The sequence below is a fragment of the Grus americana genome, chromosome 21 (assembly GCF_028858705.1).
Source record: "Grus americana isolate bGruAme1 chromosome 21, bGruAme1.mat, whole genome shotgun sequence".
Lineage (NCBI taxonomy): Eukaryota > Metazoa > Chordata > Aves > Gruiformes > Gruidae > Grus > Grus americana.
This window is the reverse complement of record NC_072872.1, coordinates 4,503,990-4,525,386: the sequence shown is the minus strand read 5'-3', so window position 1 is coordinate 4,525,386 and position 21,397 is coordinate 4,503,990. Positions and strand designations below refer to the sequence as shown.

At 39.4% G+C, this 21,397-nt stretch overlaps 2 protein-coding genes across 6 annotated transcripts in view; one reads left to right on the top strand and one right to left on the bottom strand.

Annotated features, from left to right (window-relative positions):
* LZIC (leucine zipper and CTNNBIP1 domain containing) overlaps positions 1 to 1,351 on the bottom strand; it is a 31,706-nt gene extending 30,355 nt beyond the window's left edge. The window contains exon 1 of the mRNA XM_054849602.1: positions 1,287 to 1,351. The gene's annotated coding sequence lies outside the window, so the exon portion shown is untranslated. The remainder of the gene's footprint in view (positions 1 to 1,286) is intronic.
* Positions 1,352 to 1,687: 336 nt separating this feature from the next.
* The window catches only part of UBE4B (ubiquitination factor E4B), a 41,707-nt gene continuing 21,997 nt past the window's right edge, over positions 1,688 to 21,397 (top strand). Inside the window, exons 1-9 of one of the 5 annotated variants that reach the window (XM_054849439.1) lie at positions 1,688 to 2,051; positions 7,634 to 7,820; positions 12,577 to 12,712; positions 13,261 to 13,348; positions 16,090 to 16,234; positions 17,067 to 17,295; positions 17,764 to 17,937; positions 18,022 to 18,174; positions 19,052 to 19,165. In XM_054849439.1, coding sequence (XP_054705414.1) covers positions 2,028 to 2,051; positions 7,634 to 7,820; positions 12,577 to 12,712; positions 13,261 to 13,348; positions 16,090 to 16,234; positions 17,067 to 17,295; positions 17,764 to 17,937; positions 18,022 to 18,174; positions 19,052 to 19,165 — 1,250 coding nt within the window. In that variant the 5' untranslated portion in view covers positions 1,688 to 2,027. Of the gene's footprint in view, positions 2,052 to 7,633; positions 7,821 to 12,576; positions 12,713 to 13,260; positions 13,349 to 16,089; positions 16,235 to 17,066; positions 17,296 to 17,763; positions 18,175 to 19,051; positions 19,166 to 21,397 lie in introns of those variants that run through there. The other 4 variants (XM_054849438.1, XM_054849440.1, XM_054849443.1 and 1 more) reach the window with 4 other exon arrangements.

Here is a 21,397-nt window from a genome sequence, read left to right as displayed (position 1 = left end):
GTTGATCTTCATGACACACTCACAGAGGCTACTTTTAAACAGAGCATGTAACTCTTTTCCCTGACACCACCAGAAACACCTTTAAGGTTACTAATTTTTACCCGAAGGTTTTTAAGACTTAAATTTGTGTGTAGTCCCCTAATCATTTTCTTGCCTACTACTCTGTGCAATGACTACATAACTTAGCATAAGAACAAACCAGCGAATGAAATCATGTAAAAGCCTGTGCTTTGGATTATAGCCCCAACTCCATTGGAAAAAAAAACCCAAAATGAAACATAATCCCAAGCAGATAAAGAAACACAAAATGAAGCGTCATCTAAAAATCAAAGGTAACAATACGCATATGTTCTACAAAAAGACTGGCAATATATATTATGATCCAATGATTTACAAAAGAATTTGTTTCCCATTCTGGGCACCTTGGTTAAGTCATCAAAACCACTGTTTTTGTTCAAGCAATTATAAATCAATACAGCACATTAAGGAAGTTGTATACTGAAATGCAAGACCAAATACTGTATCTGCCTCACATGCATAAAAAAAATCTGATCAATTTTATTGCTTTACAATTATTTGCAGTGCTTATGGAAATATGTCTTAACTCTATCCCTTGTTCATACAGACCAGTTTAAATCCATCTTAAGAACATCCTGTTTTTTCTCCTATTATGGGATTCTTTCACTTGCCGAGTCAAACTAAGCTGTGCTGCACAAAGCTGTCTGTTAAGATCTTATTATTAGTGACTGTTCATCCCGGGGCAAAAATCTGCTGATGCAACTCCCATGTTTTTGTCCTCTTCTAAAAGAGCAACTTCTTGAAATCCTTTTTTTACCTAGGTGTAGTACAACTGATGAACCAGGCAGAGCTGGAAGCAAATGTCCAACTCACCTGAAGTCAACACAGACCCTGGCTGCTCTGTTCTCCAGCTGGAATTTCATTTTGAGGGCAAGGGAAAAGAAAGATGAGGAAAAGATGAGTACCTTTCACAAAAATACCATTTTCTGGTATAATGAAAGAGCTAGGTGCAGAAAAAATTGTGGTTTTACACAAGAAAGGAAAAAAATACTTCAGGTTCAAACTACGCTAAGGCCCAGTACTCCCTGGGGGCTTTCTTCTTCCCTTGGTATGCATACAGATTGTAATTAGACAAAAAGCCCGTGGTATCTCAAACATTCGTGACTGAGAAGTGGGCTAACGCCTTCAAGGAGCGGAGCATATACGGACCCATGAAACCGGGAAGACTTCAGCAGCCTACCCCCAGCTTCGATCCCGACGTCCATACCTGCGGGGCTGCTCCCGCCTCCGGCAAGCGGCGACACGTCTGCCTGCGGGAAGCTCGCTCCTTCCCGCCCTCCACCAACAGACCCGCTCCCCGCCCCGGACCCCCCACGGCCTGGGCCCCCCACGGCCTCGGCTCCCTCGCTCCTCTCGCTCCTCCCGCCCCTCTCCCGCCCTCACGGCCGCCTCCCCTCAGCACCAGCCTCGCCCCCGTTGCCATGGCGCGCGCGGGCCGCCCCTCCCGCGCCGCCACGACGAGCGGCTAAGGCCCCGCCTCTCCCGCGCGCCGCTCCCCGCCTCCCGGCGCTGCCCATTGGTCGAAGCAGCTCAGGGCCCCGGCATGCCCGGCTCCCTCCGCGGCGCCGGGCGGTCTCACGTGATCCCACCCCAAGATGGCCGCTGCCGCCCTCTTGTTTTGATGAATAATCTCTGCGCGGGGCAGGGGCCGCGGCGCGGGCGGGGGCCGAGGCCGAGGGGTGCGGGCGGGCTGGGGCAGCCGGGGTTACGGCTCCCCCTCGGCCGCGGCGGGGCGCGGCGGCAGTTGAGGCGCAGGCGGGCAGTAGGGAGCGGGCCGGGGGCGGTGGCGGGGCCGGCTGCCGGCGGGTGAGGCGCGGCGCGGCCGCCCCGGAGATGCCCTTGTGAGGCGCCGCGGGGGGCAGAAGCGGCAGGGGAGCGCTTCCTCGGAGCTGCCCCTCGGCGGGGCAGAGGAAAGCGCCCTCCCTCCGTTCACCATTAAGAGGAAGGCGATGGAGGAGCTGAGCGCGGATGAGGTGAGTCGGCGGGCCGCGGGGCCTGAGGGGGCGGGCGGGCGGGAGGCGCCGCCGGGGGTGGCCGGGCCCCGCGGGGAGAGGGCACCGGGCTATTCCTGGGCCCTTTTCCTGACCCCAAGGTGAAACCTGTGCGTGGGAAGGAGTGTTACCGAGGTGCTCTGCTTTCCCTGGTGTCTGTGCTCGGTGTTTTTCGTGTTCCTCCCTTCTCCCCGCTGCCCCGGACCTGCGACCTCCTGGCTGGTCGATGGGGTTGAATTGCTGCTCCCCTGGTTAATTGTTTATTCTTTGCTTCCATCTGCCAGGTAGTCTTTGTCTGGAGGATGTCTCCCTTCTGTGTTCAACGCTAGGCGTTTTATCTGTTCTCAGTGTGTGATTTAAAAAAAAACAACTACTTTTTAACATAGTGAAGCATTTAAAATATTGCTTTCTCAGACTCTTTGTGGAGAAGCAAGGGGAGAGTGTATGGAGTTATATTAAATATAATTTCTTCTTGAAACAGTTGGAAAAAGGCTTGCCAGTTTTCTGATGTTTCCTTTGATTTACCTCTTTTTTTTTTTAATTCAACCTCTTGCTCTTTTACTTAAGAGCTATAGCTGTTACGCTGTGATTGACAAACATCCGACGTGGAATAATGTGAACTGTTTTCTGTTTCTTCTTTCTGAAAGGGGGTATTATCCTTTGGGGTTATACTCAGGATATAGGGAGTTTCCCATTGTCCAAGTGTAATGCACAAATCACGTACAACTTAAAATCTTCCCTCATGTCTTTAAAATAATATTTTCATGTTAGAGTGTATCGCATACATATAAAGTGTATTGTATTGGACCAGCTGCAGCAGGCTCATTGCTGTGCTTATACTCCAGGGAGAATCAAAAGAAGTTATTTTTGTTCTGTACCATATCTGATGGCAGGATTGTAGAACAAGGTGGCTGCTGTTCTCACGTAGATTTGTATTCCAAAAAATTGAGAAGTTTTTTATTAAGTTGTATGTCATGATTTAGTAATCCCACTATGTGACAGCAGGATCTAGGAGGAAATACTTCATCCTATTTACCTGATGAAGATCCTTGTACTCTATGGAAGCACTGAGGAAAGGACTACAATTCCCGTGTTGGGGAGAGTGGGATAGGACGCTAGTGTAATGTCTACTGTGAAAAAGGATCTCTAAGTTTATAGGTGTTTTTCATGAGTACTTTGTTTACGTGCAATTCATCTGATGGTTAAACTGCATCTGATTATGAGGTGTTTTATGATTAATTTCAGAATTATTTAACCTATGTAAGCTTGTTTGTGTCACTGCTTCAGCAAATTACATCATCAAAAACACTGCATTGTGGAACTGAGGCTGCAGAAAATGAGTTCTCCAGTAGGGACTCATCTACCTTTTCTGGCAAAATGTTTGTCTCAAGTGACTCAAGTTTTTCCATGTCTTTCTAGTACGGTTCAGCTAGGACCACAGCTGACTGATCTTTTAGGTGATTGCTTGAGACAAACTTAATCTTACATCATTTTAAGAGAGTCACGCTGTCGCTTTTTATTGTTAATGGACCCCTCATTGAAAAGTCAGAGCCAACTCTATTTTAATGTTTTTCCACATCTCTGCTTTACTGTTACTTGGTGCAATGGACCCTGCGTGAGAGGGAAAAAGAGCCTTTTAAAATATGTTATACGTGACTTCAGATTCAAACTTCTTATCTGATAGTGACTGAAGGGGAAAAAACACTTAACTAAACTTGAAATTAATTGCAAGCCTCTTGTAGATTAGATTATCTTCTTATATTGAACCATAATTAGGTATAACATCAACAGATTGTAACTTAAAGTGGGAAAGAACAATGTGAATTTAGCATTTTTTAACATTTACATGATTTTCGAGTAGTGTTTTCTGAGCATAGCAGAGGAGTAGCGTCACCAGAAAGTTAAGCATTTCTTAAACCAATTTAATATGTTCCAATGAATACTAGAAAAATAAAACTATCCATTCAAATTACCCTTTGTTGTACAGATTTGGAACTCTTCTGTGAACCTAGTAGAATAAAAAAGTTCCTTACAGTCTCACTAAGCAGATGTTGATATAGAATTTTTTTTTTTTACTGAGGGTGCGTGAGCCTGAGGGACCAGTGTTCCAAGTTGTATCTTTATTGGTCTGCTGTGTAATCAAATTATCAGTTAGCCGATTTTAACAGGGTGCTATTTTTACATTGTTTGTTGTAGTGTGTCCAGCTAACAGCTTTTAAGAAGTCCAATAAGATCAAAAGTGTATTTCTGAACGCTACTATTCAAAGACATAGTCTAGATGTGTCCAGCAAAAACTGTACTAATTAAAAAAACAATGTGCTTTTTCTATTCAACCAATTAGATTATTTTTTTAATTAACTCTTTAAACTGTATATTAAGGAGTTGTGCTCTGTAAGGAAGATGGGCACTGTTTGTTCCATAGCCTATGTAACAATTAGCACCAAATAACTTGTCACTGTTAGGTAATATAATGATACATAACAGCTTTGCCGTACGTCACTATTGCAAGTTCTTATTGCTGAAATCGCAGGTTAGGTATTATTGAGGTACCCTAAACTTTCCTAAGAAAATATTTTAAAAAACACCAGCTATCTGTGTGTTTGTGGTAATTTGGAGAGTCACACAGTCTGAAATAAGAACAGGTCACTTTGAGCTCCCACAACTCTGACATACGTTATTTGTGTTACACAAAGGCAACAGGTTGGGGTCTCGTTTGTGCCTAGCATTGTGCAAACAAGCCGCATGTTCCGAATCCCCGTGTTGTGCCCTGAGCGTGAAGCCTAGCCTACTGCCCTCGTCTTGGTGGCGTTTATTCGTAAGGCACAAGGGAATTGACTGGATGGGATGTGTGCATCAGTTTTATGCTGTGTTCTCAAACTTCTCTTTCAACCCGTACCTTTGCCTTTCTAGCAGAATATCTTTGTTTCTCCCCTTTTTTTCTTTCTCACTTAAAACTTTCTAATCTTCAGATCAAATTTCAGATTTCTGTGATAATTTTATGTAAACCTAGAGGAATGTGACAACTCAGGGTATCTAAGAACCAAATCTGGTCCTTTAACAATCGCAAAATGTACTCTCAGTTGTGAAAGCTGTCTCTTTCAGTGGAAAAAATACTCAGAGTTTATTTATATTTTAATGTTAATTTGTTCAGCAGTAAGGAAGATAAGTATAATTTGCCTATCATCCTTAAAAGGTGCAGGGAAAAATCTTGTATTGGTTTTAATTGCAATATCTTATCTAAAAGCAGCTCAGTGTCTATGTGGATTTCTTTGTTCCGTGCCCTTTTCAGAATTTTTTTCAGGGCAGGTTACAGTCTGGGGGATTGGCCCGTAGGAAAGATGGGCAGTTGATGGACTAAGAATGACAAGGACAAGGCGAAAATTTCGTCTTAGCGTCCTCCTCTCTCAACAGCGCTGATTGCAGTTGTTTTTGATGTAACTTTGGCATTGCTCTAGCCTAGCACTGTTGGTGAAGGAGTGCTGAGTGGCACAAGTGACCTCAATTACCTACTTGGAACTGGGAGAAGAGCGGTTTTGTGCAAGTCATACCTTGTGAGGGATATAGCCTTGTTTGAGTAATCAATGTTTGATTGTATTTGAGAATAAATTGATAAATATGTTGATTAATATCTATGCCTTTTTCTCCTCACGTATTTCCTTCCTAACATCAGATTTGGAACTAGCTAACAAAAATGAACGTGACCAGTTCTGGAAAAGTTTCACAGGACATTTATTCTTCTTGCTTGTTACATAATTAATTTTCATCTTTCTCCCTCAGCCGCTTCTGCGTATATGGGCTGTTTATGCATGTATTTGTATTTTTTTTCTCTATTCCTCCCTGCCATTCCTTTATCTGAAAAAACATGGCTATAGATTGGTTAAATAGTAAGGAAACAGCTTTTAAAACTTTAATTCGGCCCCCTAATTGAAATAGATTTCAATTCAGCTAGGTTGTTTAAGTGATAATATTTTTGGTACAGCTTTGTGAGCTATGAACACTTCATTTGGATTCAGCAATAAGGAAAACAGATATGGGGACATGTAGCTGACACTTTCTCAGGTATGCCTCTGAGGGGTGAGGTAGTTCTGCAGGTTTTTTTTCACATGAAGAGCTGAAAAATTAAGATATAAGATACAAGTGGATAAAAATTAAGATATTTTTAAATAACTTTGGAGAGACCCTAATATGTACAGCTTCTACTTATGGCAAGGCTAAAAAATTTATTTGTGCAATAAGTGCCCCTATTTTGCTTCACAAGGAGGAGGGATTAAGACATTCTAATCATAGCCTTTTCTTGGTATTAAGAACAAAAACTAAATAAATTTATTTTCTAGCTGCCTTCCATGTTCATGTGGTGACACCTGTCATGGAGGGAGATGTAGTTCCAGACACTGTTTTCCCACAGTTTTTGAAGTCTGATTGAATTTGATTTGTTCTCCTTCCCGTTGGGGTAGGTTTCACAGGCCGTTAAATGACTACAGTAATGCAGCATAGACATTGACTTGACACAAATCTGTTGTTCACTCTTTTACTTGCTTGGCAGGTCTTCAGGATTATGAGCAGAAATTAAAACTGATACATTGCATGCAATGCTTCAGTATCATAATACAAAGAGGGAATAAGCAATAAATTTTATTTTTGCAGGGAGTGAATGCCTTCAAATATGATACTTTGTCTTGAGCCTCTTTTGAGCTGAAGATGTAAGCTTCAGGAACAGATCTTCTGAGGCAGCCTGTGATAATCAATAATTTCTTTTCTGTTTTTCACTTATGACTTTTATAAGTTTTATTTTGTCTATTTATTTCTCATGTATAATACTAGTGCTATGTGGTCACATGCTAATTTTAATAAACAGGTTCATAACAGTTTTCTGAAGTCAGATTTTGAAGACAAGCTTCTCTGTCTTACTAGCAAGGTGCAAAAACTTTTTTTTTTTAATTCTCTGTGGTGGAATATCTCTAAGTGATGAGAGGATGTTATTTACTGTCTGTCTTTACTTCCCAAGATGCTTCTGTCCAGCAGATGAGTTGTATATTTTTAGTGTTACAGGTCTGGTTTAGATTAACGTGGACAGTTGTGGTCTTTAATAACTTTCCACTGGATCTTCTTTAGCACGAGTGTTTTATTAGTATCATGTGGTGTGAAATGAAGGCAAAGGTCATGTTCATATTGTTCCTTTTATCAGATGAATGCAGTTTGTCTCATCAAATGCCAAAATAAATGGGGAGGAGTCTTAGAGGTTTTGAAATTGCTGAGCAGTAAATGTTAAACGTGTCTTACACAACTGTTGGAGGGACACACACAGTATTCTCCAGTGCAAATGGTTTTCAAGGCAACAAATAGATGCTTAAAATCTAAACATGAAGAGTATTTTAGTATTGTCACGCAGAACAGAGGAACAGCAGTAAGTCTCAGTTCCGTTTAGTGGGTTATCAAGTAGAGCTTCCATATTTGCAGTTTTCACAGGAGCAAATCCCCTGCTGAAGGCCACCCATGGGGTGTGTGTACACGTGTATGTGCAAAAGAACTTGTTTATTTGCTGTTATTTTATTTCCTTTGTGCAGATTCGTCGAAGGCGCCTTGCTCGGTTGGCAGGTGGACCATCTTCCCAACCTACTACGCCACTTACATCACCACAGAGAGAGACCCCACCCGGACCACCCGTAGTAGCATCAGCCCCGGGGCCATCCCATAGTCTAGGCCTAAATGTCCATAGCATGACCCCAGCTACCTCTCCAATTGGTGCATCAGGTAGGCTGGCACGTTAGTGACAAAATTTATTATTGCACATCTACTGAAAGTTATGTAACTCCTTATCTTTAGAACGTGAACACTATTGCTGGTGTTATTTCTGCTGTTACTAAAAATAATTTTCAGAAAGAAACATTCTAAAATGGTGAATGAAGATACTTTTCCTTTTCATTTTCCAAATAATAAATGGTTAGATGCAATTGTTTTCCAGGTATCAGTAAATTAATGGCATTTAAAATATGGGTTACCAAAGCTTGAAGAAGTGTGTAATACAGTATAATATTACAGAATATTGCAGAAAAGAAAGCCCATCTGTCAAGGAGATGGAAAAAAAATGCTTTTCATTCTTGCAACACAGTTTTTATTGATTGGTTTCTAGGTACATTTTAGCAATCAGTCCTGAGTTCATTTTTGATCTTTAATTACTAGCATTTGGCACAATTAAAAATAGTAGGCTATGGCTGTGCATTGTCAACATAAGAATAAAGTATTTGCTATCTCCTTTGTATTACTTTGCTGATTTCACTATTTACTGGAGCGAATATTTACAAATGGTATTTATTTCAGAAGATAACGAATAATGCCTGATTTACAAATGCAGAAAGCATGGAAGGTTGGAAGGGTGGCTCTGTAGAGAGGTGAAGACAATATTGTTATATGTAATGCCACTTTTGACCTAAAAAACACAATTTTGACTTCAAGTTGGATATCATGGAAATCAAAACAAACTGGCTTGTTTTCCAGTATTGCACTCTTTATCTGAAAACTTAAATTCTTTTGCATGTTATGTTACTAAGCGAAGAGGTTCACAAAACCAATCTCAAAAGAAATGTTAAGATTGTTTTAAACAGGTTTTCAATATGACTTCTAATAATTTGATAGAAATAATATTTTTTTCCAATGCTCCTTGATAAGCATGCAGAATTCTTTAGCTATTTGCTTTCTGAAATTTTATGGTTTTCTCTTTGGGAAGTGCAGTAACTTACAAGCTTAAATCATGTAATTTAATTACAGTGCTGTTCTGAAATACCTAGAAGTGACTCCTTCCTGCTTATTTTGTTGCCTTATATCCAAAGCAGGACAGAGAAAAGCTATCAAAAGCATTTTCTGAGAAAAGCTCATTGCAGATGGAATTTAACACTACATATTGTCCTCATGATTATAGATGGCAACCCAGAAGCAGAGGTGACTTTTAAGAACAGTGCAGAGTACACTTACTGGGTTCACTCAACCAGTGGTTATATGATTATTTTAATCTATTTTAGGTCTGACTCTTTCTGAAAGAAGTATTTCTGACTGCCTCTCCCTTTGCTGTCCATAGCAACGTTGGTGAGGTGGATCATGGACTTAATCCAGGTGAAAACTAACCCGGGAAAAATAAATGGTTAGTTTTCAAATAGATGAGGTCTTGATCCATTTTACTGCACAACTATATAACAATAATGCTAACAGAGCAGGTGGTATGGAAACATGAACCCAAAGCTAGAAATGTTCATGTATTTGCAGACAAATTTAGTGTGGTATGAAGTGGTCAGATAGCTAAGACTGTAGACACTACTGTTTTAATTTTTTAATTCATCTATCTGCACTGGACGGTACCCAACTCTACAGACTAGACTGTTTGATTAACAGAAGTTACCTGGTCAGTATAGTGTTTGCTTCCGACAACGCCATTCATTGCAGCAGTCTAATAATGTGCGTCTCTCACACCAGAGTAAGAGATATGGTTACATTGGGGAATAGAGCAAGAAAAAATGGTCACAACTGATTATCTGCTGTATTTATTTAGTACAAATGAAGACTCAGCTAACACTGTGTGGTTTGCAGGAGTTACTTGGAGTAGACTAAAATGACTGCAGAGGATTTTAATTCATTTGGACATACGGAGAGCAGCCCCAGCAGAATAGTGTCCTTGTTAGCATCCATTTTTATCAGAAGTTGCATGTCATAGTGAGATCAGACTTATGCATCAATTTCATGCAAAATATCATTATTTTGTATGTATTCTGAAAATATTTTAGAGAGCCTGAAACAGTGTATCAATGACAGCCACACATACTGATGTGTGTAATAATTTTTGCAAGTCTCTGTATGCTGTTGTATTTACTTTTTTTTAAAAAAGGAAAACTGGAACTTTGTGTGTCAGGTATTTTATTGTATACCTGATCCAGCAAAGTACAGATGAAAGTAAATTGTGGAAGATTTGTTGTGAAAGGTGGTAGATAGGACAGTTTGTTTGAAGATGCCTGTTAGTGAGTGCTGCAGTATAACTGTTAAAGTATACTTTCCTGGCAGCGGGAGTAAGATCTGCAGGGAATGTAGAACAATGCACTTCTTGACCCCGCTAAGCCATGTTTGCTCTAGACTCTTTATCCGCTGACTTAGCTAGCTTTTTCTTTGGGAAGAGGGAGGAGGAGAGAGGAAGGACTGAAGGAAGACTGCCCCTTTATAATCGGTGATATACTGAAGGAAAACAAGGCTGTAACTGGGATATCTTAAATCAGTGGCATGCTAGAATACTCTGCTGAAGTCAGCCTTCCCCTGCCGTGGACAGCGTGTTTCTGCTGGGTGTTCTCTCTAGGGAAACTGCATCATTGAAGTTCCACTTTTGAAAGTTGCTTTTTTTTGACCTGGTTGACCTGAGCAACTTTGCTCAGTTCAGACATTAGATTTGATATTTCTATATCCTTGGTTTTGTGAAGAAACTGTACTGGGCTTTGGGCCTGTGTCTTGCACAAGGACTTTCAGTGTTAAAGCTGTAATATGCATCACTACAATCCCAGGACTGGACTAGTTAGCCATTTAAAACTGAAACAGAGTTTTTCTTGACATTTTCCTGCTTCCTGGGTGAAATCTTTTGCAGACATTTAATATTAGCCAATAGGTGGTTAAGTGAAATCTAACTTTTCTTGAAGGAGCTCAGTTCCTATCTCTGTTCTTCTTTTCATACTGAAAACCTAATGAGCTCAATAGTGTTGTTTGAATGTTGTTTATGAATGAATTATAATACCCAGCTACAGCCCCACAGTCACTAACCAAAGCACAGAAGCTTTGAACAAAACTGAGTAAAATTTACATTTAGCAAGCATTTTGTGATACGTGCAAGTTGCAGATGCATTCTATGCTGTCCTGCTATACCTTAGAGTGCTTTTACATGTCTTCGGTTACAGAACACAGGTGTTTGAACAATCTGCTTGTTAAATTCTTTTCTGAATACTAATGCAAGTTAATTTTAACTCACAACTGAGTGTTTTCTGGATTCTGACTAATTTCCAGTCTAATATAAGGAGTTAAATATAAACTGTTTTTATACCCAGGGACGTAAACCAGGAGTTTCAAAGCAGTAGAATGAAGCAACTCTTCCTACCTCCCATGCTGAATAGCTAGTTGTTCTTCAGCAAACTGTCTTCTAAATGGGATTTTTCTGTCTTCTGCAGAAAAATCTTTTTTTTTTCTTCTGCAGTTTTGTTCCTGTCAAATGAATTGTTTCAAGACCTAGAAAAGTTTTGGGAAGGGTGCTCAAAAGCAAACAGCTTGTGTCAAAGAGCATAATCCTGGTTTCTTCTGTTTTGATGCCCCCACTGTTAACTTCAGAATGTGTTGCCACCATGAATGCGGGACAAGCTTGCACATTTCAGTAGTAACACTGAAATACAGCCAGTGCTGGAATTTAAAAATAGGTTGTCAATCTGGTTTTGCACTTCTCACCTGAAACCTAATATTGTTTGGGGAATATCTGGTAAACTGCAAGCTAAAGAACCCAAAGGAGTGAAATTCAGTGCTGCTTTCTTTTTAAACAGGCAGACGAATAATACCTTTTTTCTGCTCCTTCAAGCAGTCTGTTTACTGACATGCAAATACCTGATATTGATAAAACTACAGTTACAGCTTGCAATTAATGCTACATTATTATAAATTGTGACTTCAAACAGTGTCACTATGCACAGATTTTAGGAATAGACTACAGTTAAGAGCCCTCTCCACTTAGATGTTTGTGGGACTTATTCAACTTCGTTTGTTATTGAATGCAAGGCTTTTTCTGGATTATTCAGAATTATGCATATAACTTTCCTCCTACCATGCTAGTATCTAACACTTCTCTGAAGAAGTCTTCAGTGCAAAGTGAATCCATCTGTTCATATCCTGACGCTCATCAGCTGTGCTCCAAAGCCATTATATTGCTCTCCATTTGCTGGTGTTGCACTTAGTGCATGTTTTTAGGACTTCTTGGATGCTTATTTTATCCTTGTGGAGAAGGAAAAGTACTGATAATTTACTAGTAAATTGTAGGAGGTTTTGTGGGAAGACTATCAGAACTCTGATTAGTTTTATTCTGTATCCTCACCCAAGTTAAGTCTATTGTAATGACCCAGCGTGAAGTCCTGTTCTGATAGGACTGACTTTAGAGGGGCTTTGACAAACTCTTCAGGTAGTATACAGAGCAATCTTACAGGAGATGAGTATGCTAGTGCTTTGTTAATGGGAGGGAATCTCTGAACGCTTCATGGATGCAAATTTAGTTTTGTTCTCTGTGTTGTGATGCAGGTAAGCATTCCTATATTGCTGCTGCAAGGGGAGGTAGAAAATGTGATTATCTGTAGTCAAATGTGAATATTAACATTTATTTCCTAATGCATTACTAAGAATGCTTAAGAGCTGGATTGAAAAACAGTATTTCCTCTCCTTTTCCATCCAAATAATTGTGCAGTGCCTTCTCATCTCTGTAGTAGTAATCTTGGTGGTGCCTTTTCCCTAGGAGTAGCCCACCGAAGCCAGAGCAGCGAAGGAGTGAGTTCACTCAGCAGTTCTCCATCTAACAGCCTTGAAACACAATCTCAGTCTCTCTCTCGGTCTCAGAGCATGGATATTGATAGTGTCTCCTGTGAGAAAAGGTAAAAAATGCAGCTTGTATAAACCAGCAAATATTGTGCAATGCTAATCATCAAAACCACTTACACAGGAAAATATTCTGCCATTTCTCACTTCCAGCTGTGTTAATGCAATAGGGTTAAATGCTTAAAAATTACACACTGTTCAGACTACTGTAATGCTTTTTCTAGTCTGGTTTTAATGGGAATTCCTGACCTAAAGTGATGAAAGACAAAGCATTATCTTAGATATTAAGTGATGAGCATGTCTGATGGGGATAATTCAGCTACTCTATTTAAAAAAGAGAAGGTTATGGGATGTGATAGCTGTGTAGTTTGTATTGCCTGCTGAAGAAATTTAGTATTGTGTTTCTTGAAATCAAAATCATGTAATATGTGAAGCATTTATCAACAAGGGATTGTAATTGCTGTTTGTGCATATGGCTGTTCCTGTTGCATTGGTTTTTCTCTGCTGCTTCTACTTAAGGTGACACTCCTTCGGTCAACATCTTAGAGGACTGTTTGTGGCTTTCTATGAGTTAATGGGCTGCTTTTCTTATTTCCACTTACAGTATGTCCCAGGTAGATGTGGATTCAGGAATTGAAAACATGGAGGTTGATGAGAGTGATCGCAGAGAGAAAAGGAGTCTGACAGATAAGGTTAGTCTGTTTTATGATGGCTGTTCTCTTCCAGACTACATATGTATGTTATTGTAACATCAAGCTTCAGGATTTCATGGCAGAACCTGTTCAGGTTACATGATTTGGAGCTAACAGTCCTGTGTTCTTGGTTTTCAGTGTAATGCATGCTTCTGTTACCCAAAAAGTTAACTTTACTTTATGAAGACTTCACCTCAGACTTGGTAAATTCTGCCTTTGCTTATATTGTTGTGTTTTCCCTCACTGGCAGCCTTACACAGCTGCAGCCTTGCAATCTGTAACGTTCCTGGATCTTGCCTTGCATTCCCTTCTTCCTCAAAAGGGACAACATTGTTTTTTGGAGAAATTTCTTTACTGAACTGTGTGTGTTAAGTGTTCCAAATAATGGAATAGAAGCAGGAACAAAGGATTTAGGATGGAGGAGTGATGCAGAGTTTTAGCTTGCAGTGAGTTCAGTTATCTCCATATTTTGAATACGTGCTTTCAAGAGGATGGAACTAGTCCTCGGATGTCATCTGTGAACAATTTCTTCACTGCATTTCCTCATAAAAATTTGTGGGAAGGAAAAAACATCAAAACTTCCAATATCAAAGCTGCATTTCACTTGTCTCAAATTGGTTTATGAATGATACTTGAAAACTCTGAAGAAAATGGTGGTGTTATATCCTACAACAAAGTGACTTATTAGTGCCAAGATCTATTTTTTAATACGCAGTAGGCCTGAAGAAATATTTTTAAGACACTTCTGAAGATTGTCGCAGCTTATTTGTCTAGCATTTAGAGGTCTACTAACAGGGTATTGCTTTAAATGTTATGTATGCTGAAGTAATGCTATGTGATAAGATTTTTTTTCTTGATGAAGAAAATAAATAAGAATATTTACCTATCAAGGTTTGGACAGGTGGTAGAACCTGTGGTGGTAGAAAAAGAAAGCAAGCAAGTACAAAGCTCTAATTAACTCCTAAAATTGTCCTGTTTGTCATTTGATTTTAAGGCCCATGTGAAATAAAGCCATAAAAAAATGGGACATCAGTGTAGTGGAGAGAAGTTTCCACAGCAGTTCTTGCAGTGTTCATTAGATGTCTTTTGTTTATTTCTGCACTGTCAGTAATAAGGTCAGTTGGTAAAAGCCTGGCTTAAAGCCGAGTAGCAATAACCCTGCTGCAGAATCCTTTCCAGTCAGTTCCTAGCTGCAAACCAGGCAGTCAGCTTGCATCGTGCTACTGTGAAATAAATAGCTTGGAATCAAGGACAGTCTTGAAGGGGGGAAGCAGTGTAAAGTAAAAATAAAGCTTTGCAAAGTTGGTTCAATTCCTCTTACTCATTTGGAGGCACCAAAAAGTTAGGTGGATGGGAGACAGCGTAGTCCTCACTTATGAGCAAAAAATTTTCTTGCCTGGCTATCTGCATTGGAAATGCTGTCAATAATAAAGTCGTCTTTGCAGAAATAGGCAGGAGAAGTGGAAGTACTTGAAAACAGTAGAATACTAGTAGAGCGATTAAATTGATAAAAATGTATTAATTTGCCAAAGTTTATTGTTTATTAAATGGTTTCAGGGAAAGCTTTTGAAAAAAGTACAGTGTTGCGAGTTGCTGAAAATCTCTGATAAATCTAGGCTTACCTGGTGGCCATTACGTGGTCTCAAAAGAAAAAAAGGAGCTTTGTAGTGGGAACCTTGGTGGGTTTTTTTTCGGTCTGCGTTTTATTTTTCCCCATTGGCTTATTTTTTTCCTAAAAGAAGAGAATATTACTATCTCAAGAAGTATGATACATAGCAGTACAACGTGCACTTGTATTAGTCAAATATCAGAAATTTGGGGTTTTATCTAGGAAATCTCTGTAACTCTCGCATAACTTTGAGGCCATTTTCCTGCAAGAGTTAAAAACTTTATCTTTCAAATTCTATGAATTGTCTGGTTTATGTACTATGTTGCTTTTTCAGAGTCGGTAGAAGAGTGTAGGGGATGACAGAGTTGTGTTGCTGACTTGTCACGTATGTTTTGGAAATATTTTTAAATGCTTCCTCCCCTCACGTTGCAGGGGTAATTGAGTTTTATTTCTTTGTATTTCACCATTTTTTCAGCTGCACACTCAAAGCTGCCTTAGGATTGCAAGAACCCTCCCATTTAACCTTTGCTAGGCACTATATATGGTAGTATTCTTTTTTAGAGAAACTAGTTTTTCATTTTGAGCTCAGTTTACATGATGTTCCTTTTTTGGAAGAAAGGGAATGAGGCAAATTCTTGAGTCTTTTGTCCTGTCCTGACTTCATTCAAGTGAAAGATGTCTTTATCTTGGGCGAAGATTTGAAAGCAGGAAAGACTTGGGGAAGCTCACACCTTCCTGTGCTTTCATTTTTACAAGAAACTCTTAAAATACCAGTGCATAATGAAAATCTGAATCCCAAGTTAATTCCTTAAATGAGAAATCATAGGTGTCTTGGTTAAATGTCTTCCTACTATACTGTTTTTGAATGTGTTTGGGGAATTTTCTTCCTACTGGATTTGTGTATTTCTGCTGCATCTTTTCTACATCTCTTATGTTTCTTCAGGGTTTTTTTCCAAATAAATTTTGACAAATATATCTATATTCCTTGATAAGTATACAAAATCTGCTATTAAGAGTTAGTCTGAAGCTGTTTAAAGAAGACCTGCATCTGGTAAAATGGTGACTTGACTAATACAATTGCAAATAAGTTGGTGGTTTGTGTGTTTTTGGTTTTTTTACCCCCCAAACCAAGGAACCTCTGTCTGGGTCTGAAGTATCTGAGGAGCAAGCGTTACAGCTGGTCTGTAAGATCTTCAGAGTCTCTTGGAAGGACCGAGACAGAGATGTTATCTTCCTGAATTCACTCTCTGCTCAGTTTAAGCAGAACCCAAAGGAAGGTAGGAATCTGAACTGTTACTGATGTCAGGGACTGTTTCAGTTGAGTAGCATGTTCCCTACTCTTATTTTTAGTTTTTTCTCTCTGCTACAATGCAAAAACCACAAGAAGGTGGCTCCAGCTCGATTTCAACATCTGTTATAAGAAGATGTAGCAGGAAATGGCATCCCCAAAAAGGAATGTGGGACCGATTGGTCATAGCTTCTGTTCTACTCAATTGCTATGCTCTTGTTGGTTATGGTTTCTGTTGTCAAACTAATGTGCTGATATTGCAGTGTGGCTGGATTTTTTTTTTTTTTTTCCAGAAACCTTTTACTGACTTAATGGGCTGTCTTGCATCATAAAAGACATTTAGCAGTTAATTTGATAAGCTAAGAATTGCTGATTTTATATAACAGATTATATTGTATATGTCAGCTATAAGATATGACCAAATTAAAAATTGTTATTTTATGTGTGGGCGTATGTGGGGGGGGGTGTGCGTGCACGTGGTTTTTTCCTTTCTTTATGACACAACTTGCCCAGCTCAACAGCAGGGTGGGAAGACAGGAGAGGGATGGACAAGACAAATTAAATTATCAATAATAACATTAGGTCATCTATAATCTTTTGTACTTTCCATAAAAGTTAGGTTTGGTGTAGCTGTAATTCCAGAACCTAGTTAATAGTCATAGCTACGTGTCAGTCTATTGTTTTTGCCAAAAGCAGCGCTTAATTCACAGAAGTAAATTACTATCCTTTTTGTTTGAAATCTCTGATAATGTTTACATCGCTAACTAATGTGTAGGTGAAGACAGTAGGCGAGGATATTAACTCTCTTTTATTTTTAACAGTGTTTTCAGATTTTAAGGACTTGATTGGGCAGATTTTGATGGAAGTGCTGATGATGTCCACCCAGTCAAGGGATGAAAACCCATTTGCTAGTCTGACAGCTACATCACAACCAATTGCTGCAGCTGCCCGGTCTCCCGATAGAAGCCTGATTTTAAACATGGGCTCTAACCCAGGAAGCAGCCCTATGTTCTGTAATGTGGGCTCCTTTGGTTCCAGTTCATTATCCAGGTGACTTCTGATTATAACTGAATACTGATTTCACTTGAACATTGATTTGTAGACTAGGGGAGAGAGAAGGGCATAGACATGTCCCAGGAACAATGAATAGAATAGATTTTTTTAAGTTCTTCACTCTTTTTCATGTGAATGTCCCTCCATTTCACCATTTTTGATTACATTGCCAGAAGCGGCTAGAACTGTATTGATAGGTTAAATCCATATAGCTGGTTCCTTCTGAGAAGGATCCCTAACTTGCATCAGTGAAGGCTATAGCTCTTAACTTAAAAGTGTGTAGATTGTGACGTAGTTTTATTCAGCATTAGTAAAAAGGAATAATGTGTGTGAGCTGCAGAATTATTGCTGAAGAGTCATCAGAAGGGCAAGGGCTTCTCTTGCTCATTTTATCTTTTTCACCCTTTTTCTGCGTATCCTAAATCGCTGCTTTTTTTTTTTTCTTTTTCCCCGTAACTGGTTTAGTCTCTATGGGACTAGTCCAGCTGCTACTACCAATTTCACAAGCTATGTACCAATGACTGGTTCATCTCTTACCCCACCAGCCAGTTCAGTTGCCACTACATCTGTGCCTTGCATTACTGTCAGCTCTCACCTCACAGCAACAAGCCCTTCTTGGATGCAGCCTTCCTCTCCGAGGTACCGGCCATACACTGTTACCCATTCTGGAGGCTTTTCAGCTTCTTCCATCCCGCGTTCCTTGAATATTTCCATCCCATCTAGTTCACGAAGTCCTCCAGCCATGGCTGCTAGCCCTCCAGCCATGCCAGTCATCACATCCAGACAGAGACCCACAACAATGGGTCCACCTTTGTTTACTGCTTCACCCAGTACCTTGCGCAGGCGTTCTCCTTTACTGAACAGGATTCCTTCTAGGTATTTCACAAGAACAAAAGAGTGTGTTTAATGTGTGCCGTGCAGGGTGTGTCATAATCGTGCAATTTGGAAGAACTTATGTTTGTGCTGAGCTCACCCTACTTACCCTGAGTTGATTTCTGCATTTTGGTTTGTGCTAATATGTTGATGTACTAACAACCCGCCTTTGCCAAAATGTTAAACCTGCTTCTGCGAGCATTTGAAGTGTAATGTAATTACTTTAAAGGTAGCAATATTGTTTTAATTTCCTCCTCTTCTTACATCCATTCCAGTAAACTATTAGATTTCTGTTCAGTTTCTACTGCTGGATGGTAAACCAGACCGACCTCCTGCTTTGAAATCAAGTTTTCTCAGTAGGGCTTTAGTTGTTTTCTTGAAACCTGTTACTTGCTGGACTGTGTTAGATTTGATTCCTTAGTGCATAGATTTAAATTACAGATTAGCCTATTTCAGTATGCTAGGCCAAGTACCACTGCATTTCTTCTGTTGTCTGCTCCTGGAATCCCCAGTCCCTGCAGGAGGGAGAAATGAGCATGCAAGGTTTTGAGACCACTGCTTTAAAGTTCAGTAGCTTAGAATTGTAATACTTACTATTCTGTCATGTCTAAACATTCTCACTTCAGCCATTATTTTTATTAGGTCTCAAATTCTTTTTAAATTCTTGGTTTGTGAATGTGTGGTGTTTTGATATGTGAATAACTGGTAGTGGTGTAACAGAGCATGTTAGTATAGTCTCGGTTTTACTAACATGGGAGTTATCTGTTGTCTGCATGTTTAGAGAAGAAGATTTTTGGCAGACTTACAAAGAAAAGCTACCATTTACTTTTTCTTTTGGCTTTAAAAAATCTGATGGCCTTTTTCATTTTTGTTGTGGTAGTATATACGACAACCCTTTCTCCCTCCTCCTTCTTGCCGTTTCTGATGTGTCTGAGGACAGTAGTGATGAAGAAAATGAAGATGATGATTTTTCTTGTGTCCAGTTTGGGTCCAGGTATTGGAGAAAGAGAATGTAACCTGCATGTTTGGTTGCTTAGGATCTAAGAGTCTATGTGGTGTCAAGTGTTCTTCAAAGTAACTTGGGAAGTGACTAAAGCCAGGGAGATGACTTGGATGGGTTTTTAAGATGGTGTATAAACATGTATAATGAATGCTAGTTAGTCAGCTCTTCAAAGAAGAGCTGACTAAGATAAAGTAAATGTTAATCATACTGCATTTTAGGTTTAATGAGCATGGTTTCTGAAATGATGTTTGAGTGGAACTCTGTGTTGACTGTATGAGTAGAAGGAATATTATTCACTCATGGTTGTAATTTTAAAACCAGTGGTACATTATGTGCATGTTTTCCTATCAAAAAGTGGAAAATGAGGACAAAAGTTAACATATAGGAAAAGATATAGTGGCAAATAGCCAGCTGATGCAAACAGTATGACTTCATTGAAGATTCATTGTTGCATGACAGCTGAGGATTGCTCCTCTAGCCAGTAAAGAAAAAACACCTGAAAGTTTAAACTGATCCTTTGATGTGCTAAGTAGTAGAGGCTGATGTAGTTGGAACAGCCGAGGATGGAGGGGGAAGAGCAGAATATTTTACTGTGAAACAGACTTAGGAATTGTATAGCAAAGCCCTTTAGTTTGTGTGACATTAAGATCTGTGAAAACAAAATGAGAATTGATATTAGTGAGTTCTGTTTGGAAGCTAGCCAGACAGCTGTGCAAAAACCCCTGTGTAACACTGGACATGCCAAGGGGAAAAAAAAGCTTTTGGAAATGTAAATACAGGGTAGGGTCTTTTCTAGTTTTACATTCCATCGCAGAGTAATGCTGCAATGTCTTGGCTGGTACAGAAATGTTTTCCCAAAGAAATGCCTCATTTATTTTTTTTTTTGTATCAACCCAAATTGGACAAAAGAATAAATGTTTTCTATAAAACCCATGTATTTTAGGAAGAGTTTTCTGAAAAATGGTACTTCTGTAGTCTTGCTAGTATCCTGAACATTTTCTATGAGCAGTCAGACCCCTGATTATGATTGATAGTAATTCTGAGGTGGCCTACAGCTGGCCAGATAGCCTGATAGAGCCAGTTACAATTTACAGATGTGTAAGGGAAACAAGATGAGAGTTTTAAAGGCTACATGCATGTTGAACAACTGGGAGGAGGAGAGTTCCTCCATGGCTTTCAGTCCCCTTTGAAGTATTTTAGTTACAGCAAAAGTCAGGGAAGATCTAATTGCTTAAGCCTTCTAAAACTAAGCTAGGTCAAGACTTTAGGAAGTATTTTGTGATGTCAGGGAATGCCCCAAAAGACTTGGTGTGAGATGATCTTTTTTCCCCTCAGTAGCTTTTCTGTCTGTGATTAGCAGTAGTGTCCCAGCTTACCACAGGAACAAAGTCAGACTGTTAACTAGAAGACCTTCCAATAGCATCTCCTGTTTTCTGTTCCCATCTAATTTCAGGAGAGTGAACTTGATAACACAGGTTTAGGGGTTTTTTGTGTACGTTGATTCTAGGATTATTTTTCCCCACTGCTTTAATTTTTATCCTGTTGGCAACTTAATCCAAATGTTGGATGGAGCTGCAAAGCCTTTTGTAAGGATTTCTGAGGCTGCTATGCTTCTAGAGTCTTAGTTTGTGTATTATGTCCTGGCATTCTGCAGACAGCAGTAAGATGTTAGTTAAATTATAAACACAGTGACTGTACAATTATGCAACAACTTGCATTCTGAAAATACCAAGGCATTCAGTATGTGTATGAAGGATGTATGAGCTTTGCATTAGAATAATTTCAGTTACTGCTGCAGTGAAATCTTTAACAGAATGACTAACTATGGAAGTGGTAGGCTCTTTATATAAATTGATGTTCTTAAAAGGGTAATTTTTAAGCAGAATGTGAGAAGTCAAGAGGTTTAAAAGAGAGATGATAGAAAAGAAAATTCGTGTATGATTTCATGGTTACTGAGTACTATTTTAATAGAGCTACATTTTACATGGATTATTTTTAATTGAATAACTGAAAACAAATTCTCTCTGCAAAAAGAGATTGCTGCCACTAGAAATTATGTTTCTGAACATGCTGAGCTACCAGATGCTTAGCAGTAATAATTTTTCCCTGATTTATTGGATGGACTGTAAAGCTTGTACAATAGATTTGTACAGCTTGATTATTAAAATGTAAATTAGTTTACAGTTTAAAGGAAATTCCAGTATTGACACAGTTTGTAGTTTT